At 41.1% G+C, this 24,722-nt stretch overlaps 1 protein-coding gene and 1 long non-coding RNA gene across 7 annotated transcripts in view; both read left to right on the plus strand.

Annotated features, from left to right (window-relative positions):
• NAPEPLD (N-acyl phosphatidylethanolamine phospholipase D) overlaps positions 1–24,722 on the plus strand; it is a 79,826-nt gene that overhangs the window by 37,908 nt on the left and 17,196 nt on the right. For 5 of the 6 annotated variants that reach the window (XM_045052298.1, XM_045052295.1, XM_045052297.1 and 2 more), the window contains exon 2: positions 16,727–17,033. In XM_045052298.1, the coding sequence (XP_044908233.1) occupies positions 16,740–17,033 (294 nt within the window). In that variant the 5' untranslated portion in view covers positions 16,727–16,739. Of the gene's footprint in view, positions 1–7,885; positions 7,941–16,726; positions 17,034–24,722 lie in introns of those variants that run through there. The other variant, XM_023250288.2, reaches the window with a different exon arrangement.
• Positions 21,239–22,921, plus strand: LOC123383857. Its single transcript, XR_006594148.1, has 3 exons — positions 21,239–21,566; positions 22,563–22,666; positions 22,752–22,921. It is a non-coding gene; the product is annotated as an uncharacterized LOC123383857 (long non-coding RNA).

Here is a 24,722-nt window from a genome sequence, read left to right on the forward strand (position 1 = left end):
GTTGGAAGGGTAAGATGCTACGTGGTTATATGCTGGATGGACTCAAAGACATCTTTTCAAGGCAAGGAAAAGCTCTTCAAGGCCTCCTGTAGTTTGTTTATATGGCTGAAGTATAGAACTATATAAAAAGAATTCATTATTTGTTGTTGGTTCTTCACAGTGTAACTTTATATATTTAAAAAATATTTTTTAATGTTTGTTCATTTTGGGGGTGGAGGGGCAGAGAGAGAGGGAGACACAGAATCCCAAGCAGGCTCCAGGCTCTGAGCTGTCAGCACAGAGCCTGACGTGGGGCTCTAACCCAAAAGCTGTGAGATCATGACCTGAGCCAAAGTCAGACGGTTAACTGACTGAGCCACCCAGGCGCCCACACAGTGTAACTTTAAATGAGAACAGTGGGGCGCCTGGGTGGCGCAGTCTGTTAAGCGTCCGACTTCAGCCAGGTCACGATCTCACGGTCCGTGAGTTCGAGCCCCGCGTCAGGCTCTGGGCTGATGGCTCGGAGCCTGGAGCCTGTTTCCGATTCTGTGTCTCCTTCTCTCTCTGCCCCTCCCCCGTTCATGCTCTGTCTCTCTCTGTCCCAAAAATAAAATAAAAAACGTTGAAAAAAAAATAAAAAAAAAAAATAAATAAATGAGAACAGTTCAGTAATTAAATGGGTCACATCATTTGAAATCCTCTCCCTGTAAAATTAAAAGGGCAGTTATATTTATAAGGGAACTTATCAGGGAACTACTAAGTGCTTTTGACTTTGAAAGGGACAAAAAAGGACAATGTTGAAAGCAAAAAAAGGCTAGCCTGTCTGTGAGCCTTTAACTGTTAGCTATAGGTTGCTAACTTTGAAACTGGTATCTGTTCTAGATAAATTTATTGGATTTTCCTTGCAAATCCAGCATGATGAGTGGAAAGAGCATGGACTTTGGAATCTGATTCAACTTGGGTTGGATCTCCAGGTCTAGCTGTTAACCAGCTTTTTCACTTTATGCAAACTGTTAAACTCTGTAAACCTTTTGTGACATTACCTTTAACATAAGGATAATATCTGCCCCCTGGGAATGTTGTGAGGATCGAACATGATAACGAATACATTTAAAGTGGCACATAGTAAGTACAGCGAAAAACAGTAGCGGTCATGTCTGCTGCTCGGGGTACCCACGTTTGGATTAGGAAGGTTGTATTACGAAGGATTGTGTTTTCATAGCTTCCCTGAACTTTGCAGCTATGGTTATTGTCTCAGTTGGGATTCGTTTGGGGAGGCCTAGAGTTGGAAAGTCCAGACTTGTTATGGGGGGCCCCCGAAGTCGTTTTAGACCTCTGTGCCATTCCCAGGAATCGCCTCATATTCATGGCTCACAGTGGCTCCAGCCAGCAAGATGCAGGAAGAATCAAAAAGAATGTCTCCCTTTCCCTTAAGGAGACTCCCAGAGCATCATGTGAGACTTCTTTTTGCTTGAATCACAAAATGTCGTTAATATGGCTGATCCCTAGTTGGAAAGGTGGAAAAGGTAGTCATTTAGGTGGCGCAGAGCTAGTAACCATAAGTGAAACTGAGGCTCTGTTACTGAAGAGAAAGGGGGGGGGAGGGGACTAGATTTTATGGTAGGCATCTTCTAGTCTTTACCGCTAGGTCACAACTTTACCAGCATAGAACTCAAGACCTCAGGAATTCCCTGGGATTTTTCAGTTTTTCTTTCTGTAATTAGTAGTGGGAATGCCCTCTGTTGGCTTTTTGTCTCACTGTCCTTTGGTTACTTTTGCTTCTCCTATAATTTTGATTCCCAACAAGTCTTTTCAAAAACAATTAACTCTGTCCTAGTGAAGAGTAATTAGGCAATTATACTCCCGTTCTTCATTTATTCATTCAGTAAATATTATTGGGCACTCCTTATGTATAGGCTACTTTGGGTTACAATAGGCAATGTGAATCACCACTGACTGTGTTTCCTTTTCTTTTGGTTTGGCTTCCTGGGAGCACAGAATCAAATTTGTGATCCAGCTGGACTGAATACAAGTCTGTGACCTATCAACCTTTGTCCTTAGCATTGTGGTCTTCCCAGTCCTCGTGCTGTGTGGTCATCTTGGGGATTATGTGCCCCCCGCCCCAACTTGTAGTGTGGGACAGGGAGGAAGAGTAGGCTTTATTGTTGGCAGTTGCTAGGCTAGCATAAATTCAGGGGTATCAGAAAGTCCCTTTGGTCCTTCTTAGATGCCTGTCCTACCTCTGTGCCAATGACTAATTCAAAGTAGTGGTTCTTAACCCTGCCTATATTGGAATCACCCACAGAGTTTTTAAAAACTATCTGGGGAACTCCCACCTGACATTTTGATTCAGTAGCTTCAAGTATAGTTTAAATTTTTAAAAAATGTTTATTTATATTTAAGAGCGAGACAGAGCACAAGCAGGGGAGGGGCAGAGAGAGAGGGAGGCAGAATCCGAAGCAGGCTCCAGGCTCCAGGCTCCAGGCTGTCAGCACAGAGCCCAATGTGGGGCTCAAATTCATGAGCTGTGAGATCATGACCAGAGCCAAAGTCGGATGCCCAGCTGACTGAGCCACCTGGGTGCCCCAACTCAGGTATAGTTTAACAGCCTTCATAGGTAATTGTGATGTGTAGCCAGCCTTGAGAATCCCAGGGTGAAGGCTTTGTACTCAGGTGGCTTGGAAATACTTAGGTAACAACGTGGGACTCCTCTCTATCAGTTATACTGGAGATCACATCCTTTCTTAATAACCTGTTTTGACCACCAGAAGGGGACGTGGCAGAGCACTGAGATTAGTCATCACTTGGGTAAGAGATACAAGATGCTGAATTGCTTTGGGGGACATTTAGCCAAAGTTGGCCATGCTTGCTTATTTTACGGGCTCCTCTGGTGGGAAGTCCTTTGAGCCAAAGAATTCTCGTAAATGGGGCTCAAGCTCTGGGGAAGGTGCTGATTGTAGATGTGGCCACTGTTAGTATTATGAGTTTGCACATTTTTCTCCCTGGGGGCAGGAAAGAGAGATAGGAGGGTGAGGGTGGAGCGGATTATTATTTACAGAGCTAGGACACTATTCAAGGTTTATGAAAAGTCTTCTGGTAAATCCAGAGAGTTGCTGAGGCCATAAGGGGCTATGGGATTGCATAGGAATCCTTTGGAGAACCATGGTTTCATTTTTGTTCTGAGTTGTATGAATTCTAGGAAGACTGGGACTTATTTTTACTCAAATATAAGAACAAAAACACATTCCAGAGTTTCATTTCAGTTTATTCATGCCATTACTCTCTGCTGTCATATCTTATAAGTGCAGAAATTTAAAAATCGAATATGTATTCCACTAAAGTGCTTAGAATATAATAAGATAGTGGCTTACCGTTATTGAGGGCTTATTGTGTGCCAGACACTAGGCTACGGTTTATGTACATTTTGTCCAGTATCACAGTGAATGGGCACCAGACAAGGAAACTGTAAGACTCAGAGATGACAAACTAGGAAGTATTTATTTTAAAATGTTTTAAATTTTTTATGTTCCTTTTCCTAGTAATGTGGTTTTTCCTGGTAACTGATGCACCTATATTTAATTTAAAACATTTTTTTTCATGTTTATTTTTGAGAGAGAGAGAGAGAGACAGAGCATGAGTGGAGGAGGGGCAGAGAGAGAGAGGGAGACACAGAATCCAAAGCAGGCTCCAGGCGCTGAGCTGTCAGCACAGAGCCCGACGCGGGGCTGGAACCCACGAGCTGTGAGATCATGACTGAGCCGAAGTCGGATGCTTAACTGACTGAGCCACCCAGGCACCCCAAGTATAGTTTAATTATATCCATTTTTTATGTGCTTTTATAATTTACTACCTACTTCCTAGTATTCTGAAAATATACTGGGTTGAACTTACAGAATTTCAAAGTTCCTTTGAACTTGATTCTATTAGTTGACCTCTCGGGGATGTCATATGATGCCACTTTGAACCTGATGTTATACTGTCAGGAGATGGGGCTGAACAGGGTCTGACCTCAGTAGTGCCCTGGGCCTTGCCTCCTTGTAAAAACCCCCACTAGTGGTTTGGTTTTTGTCATTAACCTTTTTATCTGCGTCTTTGGCATCCCTGATCCTGGGGTCACAGAACTTCCTGTGTGAACCACGTGGCATATAGGGAAAAGTATTCCTTACCAGTTGAATTTGGGCCAGTTCTTATGGAAATGCCTTATACTAAAAACTACAGTTTTTGGTATTCATAGCTGACACTTCTGTAAACCTGTTTCTCCAAAATCTATATGGTTGCTTATGATGTTTTTTTCCCCCCTAAAGGATTCTGAATGCTTGGAGGTCAGAGGCTTGTATTGTCCACCATACCTGGAAAGCTAGAATTTAGACATAGTAGACATTCACACCATGTTTGGTAAATGACTCTAAGAATGATTTAAGTATATAGGCCCTTACAAATTATATCTAAAATCTTATTATAAGGTTGGAAATCTAATGGCTGTTTGATTATCAGATTTGTTGTGAAATCTCTCCTGAAAGATTTTAAGCTCTAAATAATCTCCTGGTCTGCTTGATAAACCCATGAAACTACACTTTCTCCAAGGAGCTAACCTTGCTGTTCTCAGATGAAAAATGCTGTGCTTATTCCTTGTTGACCCAGCCTGGGAAGGTGGCTGCATCTGAGCTAACTTTAGAGGGGAACCTCCTACCAGGGAGGAGAACTTGAGAGGGGCACGTGGCTTGGGAGTAGCCACGCTAGAGGGGACAGCTCTTTTGTGGCTTTGAGCAGGCTCTCTGGTGCAGCCACCGGCTGTTAGAATCAGGGAGGTGGAAGGGGCCTTACAGGTGTGGCCCAGGCCTCTCATTTTACAGATGGAGAAAGTGAATCTCAATGATAGTGACTTTTTAAGTGTTAAAGAATTCAGGGGTGCCTGGGTGGCTCGGCCAGTTAAACGTCTGATTGTTGATCTTGGCTCAGGTCATGATCTGGTTCGTGAGTTCGAGCCCTGAGTTGGGGCTCCTCTCTGGTGTCATGGAGCCTGCTTGGGATTTTCTCTCCTTCTCTCTGCTCCTCCTCCTCTCTGCTCCTCCTCTGCTCTCTCTCACTTGCTCTCTCAGAATAAATAAACTTTAAAAAAGAAAAAATAAATGTTACACAATTCAGTGCAGTCTCGACTTACTATGGTTTGACTTTTGGTTTTTCAACTTCATGTGATGCAAAAGCCATACATATTCGGTAGAAACCACACTTTGAATTTTGAACTTTTCCAAGGTAATGTTCATGGTACGATCCTGGCAGTACCCAGGCTCCCAGTCAGGCCTATGATCACAAGGGTGGACAGTCGACACACTTAGAGCCATTCTGTCCCCACACGACCATTCTGTTTTCACTTTAAGTAGTCAATAAATACATGAGCTGTTCAGCCCTTTATTCCAAAACCGGCTTTGTGTTACATGATGTAGCCCAGCTGTAGACTGACTAAGTGTTCTGAGCACATGCGAGGTAGGCCTGTGATGTTGGGTAGGTTAGGTGTGTTGGATGCATTTTTGATCTGAGTTAGTTCCAGCTTCAGGATGGGTTTATCGGGATTCACCCTGTTGTAAGTCAAGAAAGCTCAGTACAGTAAAAGCTGGAACCAGAACTGAAGTCAGAAGTAAAAGAGAGTGCTTTCCCCCTCAGTCCCCTTCCTTTCTATCCAGGAGCTATGAAGACCAGTTTCTCCATTCCCGTTCTTTATACTTTATACTTTATACTTTATACTTTAAAAGAAGTATACTATAAAGTATACTTTATACTTTAAAAAACAAAAAGCTTTCTTTTTGCATAATTGATGGAGAGAGAGACAGGAGAGAGAGAGGCCACATTTGAAAGAATATTTTTGTTCAAATCTTGGCTTAAGGAACAGTAAATGAGCACTTAAGGTCATATAACAGATTTAGGATATACTTCTTAGTTTCTTAACCATCAAGTTAGTCTTTCCTCCCCCACCAGCCCCAACCTTTTCAATTAAGTAATTATATCATACAGGTGTTACTGACTATAACAGATGACTGCACTTATTTGCGTTATTTTTAAGAAATTGAGGTGGTAACCGTGTCGTTTCACTAAATATACCTCTTTATGCATGCTTTCTCAATTTGCCATAACATGCCGTTTTAGTATGATTATCCTAAGGATTCCAGTTGTATTACTGTAGGTGGTATTTTAATTTTTTTTAATGTTTATTTATTTTTGAAGGAGAGACAGAGTGTGAGCAGGGGAGGGGCGGGGAGAGAGAGAGAAGACAGAATCTGAAGCAGGCTCCAGGCTCTGAGCTGTCCACACAGAGCCCGACGCGGGGCTCTAACTCAACAGCTGTGAGATCGTGACCTGAGACGAAGTCAGACTCCCATCTGACTGAGCCACCCAGGCGCCCCTGTAGGTGGTATTTTAAAATGGGCTTATAGTCTTGGGGTGCCTGGGTGGCTCAGTCTGTTAAGCGTCCGACTTCGGCTCAGGTCATGCTCTCATGGCTCGAGCCCCGCATCAGACTCTCTGCTGTCAGCGTGGAGCCTGCTTGGGATCCTCTGTCCCCCTTTGTCTCTGCCCCCCCCCCCCCCCGTCTCTCTGTCTCTCTTGCTCTCTCACAAAAATAAACGTTAAAAAAAATAAAATGGGCTTTGGTCTTAAGCTGCCTTGTTTGTTTCTAATTCTCACCTTGTTTATTGTTTCTAATTCTAATCAAGGCTTTGCTTTCTAATACATTTTTTTTTAAGTTTATTTTGAGAGAGAGCATGTGAGGGAGCATCTTTTTCTCTTTTCAAAATATTTATTAGAGGGGTGCCTGGGTGCCTCTGTTGGTTAAGCATCCCACTCTTTATTTGGCTTGGGTCATGATCTCACAGTTCATGGGATTGAGCCCTGCGTTGGGCTTCGTGCTGACATCGTGGAGCCTACTTGGGGTTCTCTCTCCCTCACTCTCTCTCAAAATAAATAAACATTAAAAAACCGTTTGCTTTCTTATTTACATATTGGAAAAAATTTCTTGTAGAGGAGGCACCTATAGTGTGCATATTTTAGTGACTTAAAATCTTTTAATAGCTTGTGAAATGACTTTTAGTTCAGTATTTTGAATTGTCTCAAATAGCAAAGATTTTCAGAGCCTTTGGTGTTCTGTGATCAAGAACATTTGTTGTCCTTGACTGGTTTTGAAGGGAGAACATGTTCTCTACTTTGTACCCCGGAGAGTCAGGTGTGTTCCACACTCATTCTTCTCAAAATTGTTTGTTCTGAGTCTCGGTGCTTTTGTTAAGGTAGAATTTCTTTGTGAATTACTTGTGTCAAATGACAAAAATAACACAATTTCATAACAAATTCAATGTCTTTAAGGGAAGAAAAAATCCATGGATCTGGGGAGTACAGTGCTTCAGGAGTCGTGGAGCACTCTTTCTGAGACATTTTTTGCAGTAGTCCATTTTATAGGGCACAGAAGAGGTGATGTGGAGATAGTGTGTGATTGGGAAGGAGGTCGGGATTTTCTTACAAGGCTAGCAGGTCCTGTTTTTAGGGTAAGGTAAGCTACCTAAGCTGAGTTGGAGGATTGTGGCTGATGTGTGTTAGGATTCCCTGATGGATTTCCTGTAAGTGCAGGCTGACTTGAGTTTAGATTTGTGGGCCAGGCCACCTGGGCAGCCTCCATTCTGTGGATCCTGATGTATGAATTAACTTTATCATTTGTTGAAGTATTGAAGTAACTTTTCTGTCTATAATCAGAAGAACACTTTATAAGACAGATTTGAAGTTTTTTTTTTAAACACAATACTTGGATTATTATAAAGGGTAAGGAAACTTAGACTTTTTATAAAAATACTTTTTTTTTTTTTTTTAAGGTAGTTTCCATGCCCAGCATAGAGCCCGTCTGGGGGCTTGAACGCGCAACCCTGAGATCAAGACCTGAGCTGAGATCAAGGGTTGGATGCCTAACTGACTTAACCATCCAGGTGCCCCCCAAATACTTTTTTTTAACATAAAGTTTTTAAGGAAAGAAAAATTTTAGGACTCTTTTTAAATCTATCTAGAATTCTGAAGTGTTATTTTTCATTTCGAAAAACAATTGGATCAAAAGTTTCTAGTTATCACATGATTTACTTTTCTACTGAACGTAACAATTTGTATTTGGATAGTGGTTGGAGATACTGCTCCATGACGTCATTGCTTCTCATTACTGTCCTTCAAGGGGTATTTAGGAGTTCTCTTTAATAGGTGCTGAAGCCCACGTTTAGAGAGGTTAGGTTACTTTACCTGTGCTAATAACTCTGTAGTTAGTGGTAAAACTGGAGTCCTTTTACACTCCCAACTAATGTTCTTTTCACTTGTGTGAAGGTAAATTATTTGGTGTGATATATAGATTTATCCTATATATACATCTATCTAAATGGACACATGTATGCACATATATATTCTGTTATTAAAAGTTGTCATAACTTGTTTTAGCGTGCTCCCAGGTATTGTATATTAAGTTATTTGCTTTGCTTTCTTAGCTTTTTAGTGAAACTGGTTAAGTCAACAAAGTGAGTAAAAGAAAGTCATAGAAAACAAACAGTGTGGCAATTTCTTTGTTAATGTATGTGGTGCACATACCTCCCACAGAACATTCTCCCTTTCATTAGCCAGTGTACTTCTCACTCTTGGACATATCTACCCTCCCACCAGACTCCGATAGGCATGTGGGGGTTAATACCAGTCTCAAGGGAAGCCTGTATTGCATGTGAAGGATGGAAACAGTTTAATCTATGGAAGCCCTTTGCAGACATTTCAGTGAATTGAAATAGTTTCATTAGCTATGTTATCTAGCATTGCACTAAAAGGACCCTTTTCTTCACTATAGATAGGACCACAGATATAAAATTGTGAATTTCCTGTTATTTTTAGATATCTGAAAATACAATTCTGAATGTTTTTCAGATTTAATGTCAGCATCTTTGTTGGTATGTAATGGATAGTCACTCAATTAGTATTTATTAAATGTCACCTTTAGGAATAATGATTTGCAATGTCATGATTTAGGAGTATGTTGAAATCCCAAACGTACATTGTACTAATGTAATTTTTTTCTTTAGTTTTTAAAATGATAATGCATTCACTTCTACGCAGCTGGCAAATCTTAAATGTCAAAGAAAGAGAGGGTAAAACATTTGCTTTTGAAATAGAGAGTTCTTGTTTTTTGAAAGCGTTTTACCCATGTGTGCAGTTATTGAAATAAAATATTTGTACTTGGCACACTTTTCTTCACCAAATGTCACAGTTCAGATCTTTCTTTGGTTAGAGACATTGGGGTAAGTTCCTCTCCTGTTAAGTAGGCACTTAATCTTCAGAGAAATGTGGAGAATGTAGTTGATAATTACTAGATAGAATTTATGTTGTCCTTTTTGTAACACATTATTCTTTACTATGAAGCTGTGGAGGCCTCTTTTTTTTTTTTTTAATATTTATTTTTGAGAGAGAGTAAGAACAGAGTACGAGTGGGGCAGGGACAGAAAGAGGTTGACCCCAGAATCTGAAGTAGGCTCCAGGCTCTGAGCTGTCCACACAGAGCCTGACATGGGGCTTGAACTCATGCACCGCAAGATCGTGACCTTGAGCCGAAGTCAGATGCTCAACCGACTAGCCACCCAGGCTCCCCACAAATTGTTCTTTAAAGAAGAGCATTTATATTTAAAAAAATTTTTTTTAACATTTATTTATTTATGGGACAGAGACAGAGCATGAATGGGGGAGGGGCAGAGAGAGAGGGAGACACAGAATTGGAAACAGGCTCCAGGCTCTGAGCCATCAGCCCAGAGCCCGACGCGGGGCTCGAACTCACGGACCGCGAGATCGTGACCTGAGCTGAAGTCGGACGCTCAACTGACTGAGCCACCCAGGCGCCCCGAGGAGCATTTATATTTTATATTAGTTGTCATAGGGCTTTGTTTAAATTTGCTTCTGGATTCTAGCTTTTTAGTCCAAATTTAGCTATTGGTCACAAAGTTAGCTGTTCACAGAGGAAAGGAGGGTGCACAAATTAATTGTGGTTCTGATTATATTTAATTACCAAGGTTAATGTTTTTGCTCCTCTTCCAGAATTTATATTTCCATATAAAAACTGGTGTATTTCATCAATGTCAAGACAGACATTTTATGCACATTTGAACACCACTGATAGCAGGTTATATCATACGATGTGTGACATTATAATTGATATTGTTACTTTCTTAGTGACACATAAAATAACAGTGTACCTTACCATTCATTCATGGTGCCTAAAATTGGATGAAAATTAGCATAATGTAAATAATGCTGATGATGTAAACTTCACCCAGTTTTGAACTCATGAGTTCACACATCTCCTTTCACTTACTGTTGGCCAGAGATCAAGGCTGAATTTTTACTTACATTGTTAAATTTGGAGAGAGATCTATAACCAGAAATAATGAGGAGATTTGCTATGTTTAATTAAGGAAACTCCCGTCTGGATATGTTAAGGGGTTTGTCTGAGTTTGCAAAGCTGAGGGCTAGTGACTGGCAGGGCCATACGTAGAATCTGCTCATCTTCAGTCCTAGTTTTCCCATCATTTTATCTTTGATGTTTAGAGATGACCGTTGTGAGATTGTCACCGTCCACTACATAGTGACCAGAAGACAGATTTGATGAGGAGCCTTCTCACGTGACCCAGCTCTCAGGCAGGCCCCATACATCTCCACTGGCCGAGGCTCACTTTGTCACTGGAGCACCTGTTGATAGACCTTGTCACTTTGCATGTTCACTGAATGGACTGCCAGTACTTTTCCTCCAGATGAACCAAGTCCAGATTGTGATGGTTCAGGTTTCCATGTCCTGGTTTTTTCTTATCGTTTCACACTCACAGTGCATAGTGTGAAATGGGACAACATAGCACCAACATTTTGTGTTGCTTGAACACTTTCACGGTAGGTAGTACATAATCCTGAGGATATATCTCTGAGTACTCAATATTTTAAAAATCATGCTCAAAGGCCCTGTGATAGCAATAAGTGGCCCCGAGGTAGGAACATGATGCATTTGAGAAAGATTAAGGCTTGTGTTTGAAGTAGGGGAGAGTGTGGGCAGGGCTAGAAACACCTTCATAGACCATCTTCCCGACCTTTGCCCTCATTCTGAGAACCAAGGCAATCTTCTGGAGGTTTTCCTGCTTTGTTTGTTTTATCAGATTTGCTTTTAAAAATATCATTTCTGAAGACTGGATTTTGTGTGTGTTGGGGTGAAGGGCGTGTTGAGAGAGGATGGCTTTTTGCTAGAAAACTGTTAACAGAATTGATTGGGGTGAGAGCCTGAGCGGATGGGAGGAAAGAAAATGGGGACACATGAAAAGACAACTTTGAGAAAATTTGTTGTTCAGGTTTAACCAGATCAGTGAACCCATTTTTCACTTTCATTTTACTCCCGGGTCCCTGAAAACCTCTCTGTTCTCTTACCTTCGCTTTTATCACCCCCAAAGCAACCTGGGTCCCAGGGTCATCATTTCCATTTGGTGCCCGTGAGCACTTCTGCTTGGATTCTTTCCTGTTGTCTCAAACCCTTTCGCAAGCTCACTGGGTCATAATTCCACCTTCTCTTATGTACTCCAAACACTAGCTTTCCCCTAATTCCTTTACTCAGTTATTGGTGCTGTCGTTTCTGGATCCTGCTCCTCCTCCCCCCCCCCCTTTTTTTTTTTTTTTTTTTACCTATCCCCCACCCTGCCTTACAAATGGTCTGAAGTTCAGGACCATTCAGAGACTCAGGTCTTTCTGATTCATCCTCTTATCTCTTGGATTTATTTGGTTCTTTCTCTTCTCACTGTCACTGCCTTCTCATCTTTTGAGTGGGCTGCTCTCTACCTTTTGGTGTTTCAGTTAGAAATGGGGATTATCCTACCTACCCTGAAATTTTGCCAGGAGCATTAATTTAAATGAAATGTGCCAAACATGTAACAGCGTGCTTTGCCACTACTGGATTTTCTGGGCTGCCCATTCCTACTCACAAGTTTATCTCCCTGGCTCCAGTGTTTAGCCACAGCCTTTTGTTTTTATCCTGCTGTCGGTTATCTCCTTTTTAAGCTCCTTCAATTTTCTTTTTCCTTCTTTTTTTTTTTTTTTTTTAAATTTTAGTTTATTTATTTTGAGAGAGCAAGCAGGGTAGAGGGAGAGAGAGAGGGGAGAGGGAGAATCCCAAGCAGCCTCCACACTGTTAGCTGACGTGGGCTCAGTCCCACAAATCGTGAGATCATGACCTGAGCCGAAATCAAGAGTCAGATGCTTAACTGACTGAGCCACCCAGGCGCCGCCCCTCCTTCAGTTTTTCTTCATTGCCTACAGTGTAACCAGACCTCCTTAACGTCTCAGGCCAGGCCCCAGATCTTTTTTTTTTTTTTTTCAGTATATGAAATTTATTGTCAAATTGGTTTCCATACAACACCCAGTGCTCATCCCAAAAGGTGCCCTCCTCAATATCCATCCCCCACCCTCCCCTCCCTCCCACCCCCCATCAACCCTCAATTTGTTCTCAGTTTTGAAGAGTCTCTTATGCTTTGGCTCTCTCCCACTCTAACCTCTTTTTTTTTTTTTTTCCTTCCCCTCCCCCATGGGTTTCTGTTAAGTTTCTCATGATCCAGATAAGAGGGAAACCATATGGTATCTGTCTTTCTCTGTATAGCTTATTTCACTTAGCATCACACTCTCCAGTTCCATCCACGTTGCTACAAAGGGCCATATTTCGTTCTTTCTCATTGCCACGTAGTACTCCATTGTGTATATAAACCACAATTTCTTTATCCATTCGTCAGTTGATGGACATTTAGGCTCTTTCCATAATTTGGCTATTGTTGAGAGTGCTGCTATAAACATTGGGGTACAAGTGCCCCTATGCATCAGTACCCCTGTATCCCTTGGGTAAATTCCTCGCAGTGCTATTGCTGGGTCATAGGGTAGGTCTATTTTTAATTTTCTGAGGAACCTCCACACTGTTTTCCACAGTGGCTGCACCAGTTTGCATTCCCACCAACAGTGCAAGAGGGTTCCCGTTTCTCCACATCCTCTCCAGCATCTATAGTCTCCTGATTTGTTCATTTTGGCCACTCTGACTGGCGTGAGGTGATATCTGAGTGTGGTTTTGGTTTGTATTTCCCTGATAAGGAGCGATGTTGAGCATCTTTTCATGTGCCTGTTGGCCATCCGGATGTCTTCTTTAGAGAAATGTCTATTTGTGTTTTCTGCCCATTTCTTCACTGGATTATTTGTTTTTTGGGTGTGGAGTTTGGTGAGCTCTTTATAGATTTTGGATACTAGCCCTTTGTCCGATATGTCATTTGCAAATATCTTTTCCCATTCCGTTGGTTGCCTTTTAGTTTTGTTGGTTGTTTCCTTTGCTGTGCAGACGCTTTTTATCTTCATAAGGTCCCAGTAGTTCATTTTTGCTTTTAATTCCCTTGCCTTTGGGGATGTGTCGAGGAAGAGATTGCTACGGCTGAGGTCAGAGAGGTCTTTTCCTGCTTTCTCCTCTAGGGTTTTGATGGTTTCCTGTCTCACATTCAGGTCCTTTATCCATTTTGAGTTTATTTTTGTGAATGGTGTGAGAAAGTGGTCTAGTTTCAACCTTCTGCATGATGCCGCCCAGTTCTCCCAGCACCATTTGTTAAAGAGACTGTCTTTTTTCCATTGGATGTTTTTTCCTGCTTTGTCAAAGATGAGTTGGCCATACGTTTGTGGGTCTAGTTCTGGGGTTTCTATTCTATTCCATTGGTCTATGTGTCTGTTTTTGTGCCAATACCATGCTGTGTTGATGATTACAGCTTTGTAGTAGAGGCTAAAGTCTGGGATTGTGATGCCTCCTGCTTTGGTCTTCTTCTTCAAAATTACTTTGGCTATTCAGGGGGCCAGGCCCCAGATCTAATCCCATCCTTCACACCTTTACTGTTGGCTCTCACAAGCCTCCCTTACTTCTTACATCCACATTGGATGGCTGGATGTTGTCCCAAAACCCCATTTTGGCTTTGCTTTTGTGGTTTTTGAGTCAGAGGGCCCATTTCTCCTTTCTCCTTATCCTCTAATTGTTTAAAACAATGAGCCAAAATGGGGCACTTGGGTGGTTAAGTCAGTTAAGCTTCTGACTTTGGCTCAGGTCATGATCTGAGCTCGTGAGTTTGAGCCCCGTGTCGGGCTCTGTGCTGACAGCTCAGAGCCTGGAGCCTGCTTCAGATTCTGTGTCTCCCTCTCTCTTTCTGCCCCTCCCCCACTCATGTTCTGTCGCTGTCTCTCAAAAATAAATAAACATTAAAAATAAAACATTGGGCCAAAAATTTATTACATAGTTGGTAGCAATATTATGTATGTATTTATATGTACATGTATATATACACGTATGTGTAAATGTGTTTATATAAATATGCACATATCTCACAAGCCGATTTTCATCACAAAGTGCAGGTGGCATCAGGTCAGCTCTGCCATCTCTTAGACATACTACTCTGTTGGGGAAATAAAAGTCTCCCAACTTGGTGTGTTTGCGTCTGTTAAATGTACTGGGGTTCAAATGGACGGTATTTGCCCTAGTGCTTTGTAAAGTCCTGGGCCTGAACTTAATTATGACCCAGGTAGAGCACTTCTTTGAGAAGAACTGAGATAACTCACCCAGATTCTTTGCTTTCGTATGGAATTTAAGGAATTTAGGTATATGGCCAGTTAGCAGGATTAGGGAAAAAATTATCATTTGGTGGGTGGCAGTCCTTTATGTACGTTATGTCATTTGATCCTTGAACCCCCATGAGATAAGTAGGTATTTTACAGGCGAGAATATTGAGGACTAGAGAGAGGTGGGTGGTTGCCCCAGATCTAAAGCTTGTTAGGCTCTCCTAGCAGTCGGGCTCTGCAGCAGACAGTGGGCGGCTGAGCAACCAACCGTGTGTGCTTCAGCTTTTGTCAGCCCTGGTTTCTTTTCTTAACACCCATTATTGTCCAGGCCAGAGACTATTTTACTGTAGATGGTTTGGGAAAAAGTTTTAGTTCAGCATACGTGTTCATCCTAGTGTTTATGTTCTTTCCCTTTCTCTCCTGGATGGTATTTCTGTGTAAACATCATTGTGGCCATAAAAATATTTGGCTTTCTGTTGTGCTTATTTTCTCAGGGGTTATGAAGTGTACTATGTGTATGCAGTGCATTTAAACTAGACAGAAAGCAAATGTTTATTTAGTGGAATAGGAAAGAAATGAAATTCATGGCATATATGTGCATATTCTTTTTTTTTTAAGTTTATTTATTTATTTTGAGAGAAAGAGTGTGTGAGTGGGGGAGGAGCAGGGAGGGAGGGAGGGGGAGAGAGAGAGAGAGAGAGAGAGGGAGAGGGAGAGGGAATCCCAAACAGGCTCCACACTGTCAGTGCAGAGCCCAACATGGGGCTCGAACTCATGAACTGTGAGATCATAACCTGAGCCAAAATCAAGAGTTGGAAGCTTAACTGACTGAGCCACCCAGGTGCCCCCAATAAATGCTTATTCTTTAAAAAAATTTTTTTTATGTTTATTTTGAGAGAGAGAACAAGTGAGCAGAGGGAGGGGCAGAGAGAGATGGAGAGAGGGAGGATCACAAGCAGGCTCCGCACGTCAATGCCCAGCCTCACGCAGGGCTCAAATTCATGTGAGGTCATGAGCTCAGCCGAAATCAAGAGCCGGAGGCTTAACCGACTGAGCCACTCAGGCGCCCTTAAATGCATGTTCTTAATATATTATCACTTCTATGTATCTGGAGTCCTATATAAATCAAAATCAAGGATTTTGCTTCCTTGAGTCTGGGGGCAGTGGTGGTGGTAGTGGGAATAAGGTCAGCTGCAACAGCTAGCATTTGTAGAGCTGTTACCATGTATGTATATGTGTTACATTTGTTATATAATGTTACATGCATGTTTCTAAGGGCTTCGCTTGTATTAGCTTTTTAAAACCTCTCCATAAACCTCAGAGATGGTGGTATTATCTCCATTTTATAAATGAGGAAATCGAAGCACAGAGAGGGTAGGAAACTTACCTAAGGTCACACAGCTAGGATACATACTACACTGTCTTGGCAGTTCTCAATCTGAGTTAATTCAAATTTGTATCGTTAACCACTTAAATACATGACTGAAATGTTTCTCCATTACTGTTATTGTTTCCTTTCCTGGGGCTTGAACTCAGTGTGCTTTTTTAGGGGCACTGGTAATTATTTTCAAAGTAAAATTATTTTTTTAAAGATTTTTTAAAGATTATTTTCAAAGTAAAAATGACCAGGCCTAGCGGAGTTCTATATAAATCACTGGAATTACTGAGTTATACTCAAGGAACTAAGGCAGTCCTTCTCACTATGTATTATTAACAATAGTATTTTTAAAATTCGGGTATGAAAATGTTACGCATTCAGGAAGGTGCTTTAATTCTGTAAGATATTGAAATGGAAAAATTCGTGTGTTTAAATGCTGGCTGGTGGAGTACTGCTTTCAGTTACAGCAGATATGGAATATCTAAATGGTTTGGCAAGAAAAGATAAAGCAAACATTTTTTCCTATTTAGCAAGCAGTAATTCTGGATTCAGAAGTGGTATTTTGCAGGAAGAAAGTTTGCGTTGACAGAGACAGAATGTTCTTGTAAATTTGAGAAAATTTTTATTAGCGAAGAAATACTGTGGATGCTGTGTAATGAGTCTTAATGCCTTTATGTTAAAGTCAGTATTCCCTCCGCCCCCCCCCCCTTTTTTGTTTTTTAGCTCTGAAAAGGACATGGATGAAAATGAAAGCAACCAATCTCTGATGACAAGCAGCCAGTATCCTAAAGAAGCAGTAAGAAAACGCCAAAATTCAGCACGGAGCTCTGTAGGAAGTGATTCTTCTAGGTTTTCCAGGAAAAGTTTCAAATTGGATTACAGACTAGAAGAAGATGTAACTAAATCAAAGAAAGGAAAGGATGGCAGATTTGTCAACCCTTGGCCAACTTGGAAAAATCTCTCTGTTCCAAATGTTCTTAGATGGCTGATAATGGAGAAAGATCACAGCAGTGTTCCGTGTTCCAAAGAGGTAGCGTTTGGTTTTTCTGGGGGGCTGTGTATTTTGGGGGGCTCTTATTATCACTTAATTTTGCTGTGAATTGTATCATGACACTCAAGTTAGTTAACTGAGTTCCTTTTATATGATAAGGCATAGGGCTAAGTTCTGAGAAGAAAAAGTGAATAAAGTGTCCTCAAGTTCATAACTTATCAACAAAGTATGTATATGAATAACCACTCTGATCTGGTGGCAATTGGGGTAGGAATCGAGTGCTTTAGAAGTACAGGATGAATGGATAAATAAGATGTGATATACATATATAATACATACAGTCAGTGGAATACTACTCAGCAGTGGAAAAGAATGAAATCTTGCCATTTGCAACAACATGGATGGAACTGGAGGGTATTATGCGAAGTGAAATAAGTCAGTCAGGGAAAGACAGGTATCATATGTGCTCACTCATGTGGAATTTGAGAAACTTAACAGAAGACCATGGGAGAAGGGAAGAAAAAAAATAGTTACAAACTGAGAGGGAGGCAAACCATAAGAGATTCTTAAATACAAAGAACAAACTGAGGGTTGATGGGGGAGGGAAGGGGGAAATGGGCATTGAGGAGGGCACTTGTTGGGATGAGCACTGGGTGTTGTACATAAGCGATAAGTCAAGGGAATCTACTCCCAAAGCCAAGAGCACACTGTATACTCTGTATGTTAGCCAACTTGACAATTAAAAAAAAAAAAAAAGGACAGGAAAGGAAGCGGTGGATCCGAGCTGGTAGGGCTGGAGATGGCTTTTCAGAGGAGGCAATTTGATATTTGAGCCGGGCCTAAAAAGATAAAAAGTATTTTGGCAGTGGTTTTCAGGTGGATGATGGCATGAACAAGGCCATGGAGGTGAGAATGTGCATGGCATGTCCCATCAAGTAGTAACCTGATGTGTGTTTGCCCAGAGTGCTTGGCTTTTCGTCCTTGGACACGGCTGCTAAAACTGTGAAAGGAATCTTCGGATAACCTTTCCAGACCTTAAACAATTGGCAGTAGGTCACGGACCTTTAAATAAATGATATTTACCTAGGGTGAAACTTTATTTTTTTTTTTTAAGTTTAGTTTCTTATTTTGAGAGAGAGAGCATTCATGTGCAGGGGAGGGGCAGAGAGAGAGAGGGGAGAAAGAGAATCACAAGTAGACTCCTGCTGTCAGCACAGAGCCTGATGCGGGGCTTGAACTCACAAACTGTGAGATCATGACCTGAGCCGAGATCAAGAGTGGGAGGCTTAACCGACTGAGCCACCCAGGTGCCCCTTTAGGATGAAACTAATTAACATTTGGCATACAGTTTATTAGATCAGTGTGATTACATTTGGCAGGGAGTGGGTGGCTCCCAATTGCAGGAGCTGTTTCTTGCCCCCTCTTTTTTCTTATTTTCTTGCTTCTCTCTACCACCTGTCTCCTTTGGCTTCTCTTTTCTACCAACCTCTGCCCTACAAGGCTTTGGAGGAAGTGGAGAGAGAGAGAGAGAACTTGGGAGTGGGGGACAAGATGAAAAGAGTGGGAGGCATCCTTGAAGGCTTGATCTGCAGTGGGAAAGACAACAGGGGGAGTGGCTGCTTGTGGTGGTGGTGGTAGATCCTTGGGTAAGTGTGTCTTTCTTTTTAAGGACATGGGATTTAAAAACGGTATTAACACTTTGATGCTAAGGAGTGTTCACAGTATTAATCCTAGTTAACAGAGTTGATTAATATGATTAATGCTTTTCTGACACCTTGTTAGAATGAGGCAGGCTGGGCATTAATAGATAAAACCGTATTACGTGTTTCAACTTTGAGGCCGGGAGGAACAAGAAGCCTCCCCCCCCCCCCCCCTTGTTTTTTCCTTCTGAAGAAGCCATATGAAGAGCAACATGGAAGGGTGTTGTGAAGAGGAGGGGTAGGGCAGGGGGCTACCTGTTTGGGGTAAATTTCCTACTGGTTTTGAGCCACAGCTTCTAAAACTGCAGAGGCAAGCTGTGGTAATTTTAGATTTGTTTCATTTCATATGGGAAGTGAGCGATCACACGAAGGCAGAAATACATCTGTGTGTTCTAAGGATTTGGAGATATTCTAGAAACTGGGTTGAACGAGAACTTGCCAGGCTAGTGGTTCTGAAGCTCTTTTCAACCCTGGCCCCTTTTGAATGTCTGATGAAAGCTGTAGACCTTATGTGGACATAAACACATTGCCTTTTACTGTAATTTCAGTGAGTTCATGGGTTCTCTCAAGCCTTTCCTCATTCATTCACTCATCCATTCATTTAGTTACTACTTACTTATTTAACATTTTTTAATGTTTATTTTTGAGAGAGAATGAGAGACTGAGCATAAGTGGGGGAGGGGCAGAGAGAGAGAGGGAGATACAGAATCCGAAGCTGTCACAGAGCCTGACACAGGACTCAAACCCAGGGACTGTGAGATCATGACCTGAGCCGAAGTTGGACGCTTAACTGACTGGGCCACCTAGGCGCCCCTCATTTAGTTACTATTTATTGAGCACCTGCTGTGTGAGCACACAGTTCTAGGCAGTAGAGGGAGACCCTTGAACAAAGCAGAAAGACACTGGCATTCTTGGACTTTGGGTTCAGTGGAAGAGAGAAATAGTAAACAAATGGGTAAAATATGTATTAAAATATGACTAGTGCTTTGAAGAATAACAAAGCAGAGAAAGGAATTAGGGTGGAGATGGGAACTACATTCTTTAATGAAGTGTAAACTTTTTTTTTAAAGGCAGAATTGTTTAACTGAAGTATGGTTGACATATACTATTAGTTTGAAATGTGTGACACAGTGATCTGACAGTTATATACATTACTCAGCGCTCACCATGATAAGTGTAGTTACCCTCTGTTACAGTACAAAATTATTACAGAGGGCACCTGGTGGCTTAGTTGGTTAAGCATCTGACTTCAGTTCAGCTCATGATCTCACGGTGCCTGAGTTCGAGCCCCACGTCATGCTCTGTGCGGACAGCTCGGAGCCTGGAGCCTGCTTCACATTCTGTGTCTCCCTCTCTCTCTGCCCCTCCTCTGCTCATGCTCTCTCTCTCTAAAATAAACCTTAAAAAACTTTAAAAAAATTATTATGATATTATTGACAGTATTCCCTATGTTGTACTTTTCATTTCTGTAACTTAGTTTATTTTATAACTGGAAGTTTGTACCTCTCAATCCCCTTTACCCATTTCACCCAGTACCCTACACACACCCCTTCCGACAACTGCCAGTTTGTTCTCTGTGTGTAGGAGTCTTTCTTTTTTAAATTTACTTGTTACGTTTTTTAGATTCCACATAAGGTAAAATCATACGGTGTTTGTCTTTCTCTGTCTAACTTATTTCACATAACATAGTGCCCTCAAGGTCCGTCCATGTTATCATTCTTTTTTATGGAGGGGTGATATTCCATGGTGTATATATAACACATCTTCTTTAACCACTCATCCATTTTTTTTTAAGCCAGGGTTTATTCTTACTTAAAACTAAGAGTCTTTAAAATACCCAAAGCCAGAAGAATTTCCAGGTTTGAGATGGTATCACAGTCAGGTGATGGCTGCTGCTTCCTCTTTTTCTAAAGCCTCAGAAGGATCCTGGGCAATTTTTCTCGAAAATGTTTCTGGTCTGAAAGCTGATGCCTAGTTTGCTTCATACATCAATCCAGTGAGGAAGAAAAGCACAGTGCCAGTAACAGTCGTCATTGCGAGAGAAACACCTCTAGGTTCCCCCTCGTTTCCACATACAGCTAAGAACTAGATCAGATGCATGTTGACTTTTCTTATTTTCATATGTAACTAAAGCCCCATGTTTAATCCCTTTACATTGGCAAAATTACTAACTTTTACCAACTTTTAAATATGATAGTCTTCCACGTTTTCCAGAAAACCACCCCCTAGACATGAAGAATACCTGCTTCAGATGATTGGGTCCACTCAGAATGTAATCCGATTCTGGAAATTGTTTTTGTTAGACATTGGGGGGCTAAAGTTTAGTGAAATAAAACTTCAAATTATTATTTTGGAAGGAGACAGGATAATATACACATAGGGTTATAATTACTATATATTAGGCAGTTTATATCATTATAACATGTATCATAACGTATGTTAATATGTTATAATGATATAACCTGTAATTTACAGGTCTAAGTAAAATGAAAATTGGTCATTAACAAAGCTAAACCATTCAGTTGGCTAGTCAGAAAATCATTTCTTTAACTTGGACCATTTCTGATACTTGCCTTTTCTGGGCAGCATGCCAGTTCACAGGCTTCACGCTGTTGAGACGCTGTCATTGCTTTGGGTTGTTGGAAAGCTCAGTGACTTTGTCTGGTTATTGTTGATTATAGTTACCAGAGTCCAGGGCGGGGGAGGGGGAAGAGACAGTTGGAGAATTTCAAAGAAGGAGGGAGGCAGAATGTCCTGAGGTTCACTGGTTGGGGGAGGCTGTCCTTACCAGTCACTACTATAGAAGTGACTAAGGGACGGTCACATTGGAGTATGAGACAAACATGGAACTGAGAAAACGCATCCTGGACTGGTAGGAAAAGTGGGATACCCGGAGTCCAGAAACCAGGCTCAGGTTCAGGATACCTCACTGAGTACTTGACTTTATTTCTATCACAGATCCTCAAGGCACTTTTTTTGTGTGTGTGTGTGGGGGGGCTTGTTTTGTTTTGTTTTGTCCATAAGGTTAGGATAAGACAGTTTAGTCCCTAGGATTTTGAGATTCACATGACACATGAAAGTACTTTGAAAATATAATACACTCTTTAGATGTAAAATATGGAAGAATAGAGTGGTGCCCTTTGAAAAAAAAGAAAAACATCAATTCTATTTCTGCTGTAGTATGCTAACATGTTGCTTTTTTATCTTTATAAAAATTACATGTATACAGAGTTTCTAAAAAGGCATGGTGCTGAAAGGCTTATTAGACAAATACCATTCCTCAAACAAGCCCCTGTAACCTGTCCCCCCTCTCTGAAGGCAACAGCTTACAGACCTTTAAGTTGTTTCCTTGGGAGCTTACCTTCGTCTTTTATTTATTTTAACTTTATTGTAGTAAGAACACTTAACACGAGATCTACCCTCTTAATTTTTCTTTTGAAAATAGTTATTTTTGAGAGAGAGCAGGCTCTGCACTGTCAGCATAGGGGCCAATGTGGGGCTCAATACTACGAACCGTGAGATCGTGACTTGAGCCAAAATCAAGCAGACTCTCAACTGAGCCCCCCCAGACGCCCTACCCTCTTGAATTTTTAAGTGTGCAAAACATTATTGGTGACTGTAGGCACAGTGTTGTAACAAGCAAGTCTCTAGGGCTTGTTCATCGTGCTCAACTGAAACTTTAGGCCTGGCAATAGAAACTGCACATTTCCCTCTCGTCCCAGCCTCTGGTAACCATCATTCCACTTTTTGATTCTGTGAATTTAACTACTTAGATATTAACGTGTGGAACCAAGCAGTGTTTCTGTGTTCCTTCATGTTTAGTGTCAAATTTAACTCCCTCTGTACCCCTCCCGTCTCTCTCCCACAGGCCTGCTTGACCTCTTTATACGCGACGGTGACTGTATCACTGTGATGAACCCAGTCATGGACCGTAGCCATGTCTCCTTTCTTAATATGCTCTTTCCCCCCGAGGTTAGCAATGCCTCATTTTTCACCTGCTTAACTTTGTATGTATTTATGACTGATTATTTCCCTCCTTCTCATTCCTTCTCAACAGCTTTCCTGAGGAGAGACTGTAAGCTGGTTTCCTAGCACTGGGTTCTTTCTGGGCTGACAGCCCTCCCGCTTCTCTGCAAGCTTCCATTCTGGAGTCTCCCTTCACCACCATCCTGGACCCCACTGCCTCTTCAGTGCTGGCTCTGTCTCCTGCACCCCACTTGTTCCTCTTTCTTGAACAGGTTCTCATTTTGGTGGAGCACCTTCTTTTTTTTTTTTTTTTTTTTTTTAATGTTTGTTTATTCTGGGGGCAGAGAGCTCATGGGCGGGGAAGGGGCAGAGAGGGAGGGAGATAGAGGGTACAAAGCAGGCTCCACGCTGACACAGAAAGCCCAGTGCTGGCCTCCAACTGATGAACTGTGAGATCGCAACCTGACCTGAAGTTGGACACTTAACAAACTGAGCCGCCCAGGCACCCTGGTGGAGCACATTCTTAATCAGTTTCCTGAGAAAAGGGTGCATGGAAAGTCAGGTTTTTGAGAACTTGATTGTCTGAAGTATCTTTATTATAATTTTTTTTTTTTTTTGCCATTTTTAAGTTGTAGTTGACACACAATGTTTATTAGTTCCAGGTGTACAAATGCAGTGATTTGACAACTCTATATGTTATGCTGTGCTCCCATATCATTGACTGTAATACCTTACATTATACCTTTTGTTCCTGTGGTTTATTCCATAACTGGAAGCCTGAATCTCCCTTTCTCCTTTACCCATTTTGCCCATCCTCCCAACCCTCTCCCCTCTGGAAACCATCAGTTTGTTCTCTGTATTTATGGGTCTGTTACTGCTTTTTGTTTGTTTATTCATTTGTTTTTTAGATTCTACATACAAAGAAATCATGTGATAGATGGCTTTCTCTGACTTACTTAGCATAATACCCTCTGGGTTCATCCATGTTGTAAATGGCAAGATCTCTTTCTTTTCTAAGGTTGATTAATAATCCATTATATATATATACCTAATATATATATGTATTATATATATGTACATGTATATATATAAATATAATATGTATTCTACATTTTCGTTGTCTGTTTATCGACACTTAGGTTGCTTCCATTTCTTGGCTATTGTAAATACTGCAGTAAACATAGGGGTGCATATATCTTTACAAATTCATGTTTTCATTTTCTTTGGGTATATACCCAGTAGTGGTGTTACTGGATTGTATGATATTTCTATTTTTAATTTTTTAAACAACCTCCACACTGTTTTCCACAGTGCATCAATTTACATTGCCACCAACAGTGTATGAGCATTCTCTTTTTTCCAAATCCTTGCCAGTGTTTTTTATTTTTTCTTTCTTTCTTTTTATTTTTATTTTTTAAGTAATCTCTACAGTATGGGGCTCAAACCTACAACCCGGAGATCAAAAGTCACATGCTCCCCTGACTGAGCCAATCAGGCACCTCTTGTTATTTTTTGTCTTTTTCACTTTAACCATTCTCACAGATGTGAGGTGATATCTCGTTGTGATTTGATTTGTATTTCCCTGACGATTAGTGATGTTGAGCATCTTTTCATGTGTCTGCTGGTATCTGTATGTCTTTGGAAAAATGTCTATTCAGATTCTCAGCCCATTTTTAAATTGGATTATTTTCTTGGTGTTGAGCTGTATTCTTATATATTTTGGATATTAACCCTTTGTCCGATATATCATTTGCAAATATCTCTTCCCATTCAATAGGTTGCCTTTTCATTTTGTTGATGGTTTTCTTCACTGTGGAAAAGCTTTGTTATTTTGGTTTAGTCCCAGTAGTGTATTTTTACTCTTCTTACCCTTGCCTGAGGAGACACATTTAGAAAAATGTTGCTAAGGCAGATGTCCAAGAGATTACTGCCTATATTTTCTTCTAGGAGTTTTATGATTTCAGGTCTCACATTTAGGTCTTTAATCCATTTTGAATTTATTTTTGTGTCTGGTGGAAGAAAGTGGTCCAGTTTCTTTCTTTTCCATGTAGCTGTCCAGTTT

Source organism: Felis catus, chromosome A2 (genome assembly GCF_018350175.1).
Source record: "Felis catus isolate Fca126 chromosome A2, F.catus_Fca126_mat1.0, whole genome shotgun sequence".
Lineage (NCBI taxonomy): Eukaryota > Metazoa > Chordata > Mammalia > Carnivora > Felidae > Felis > Felis catus.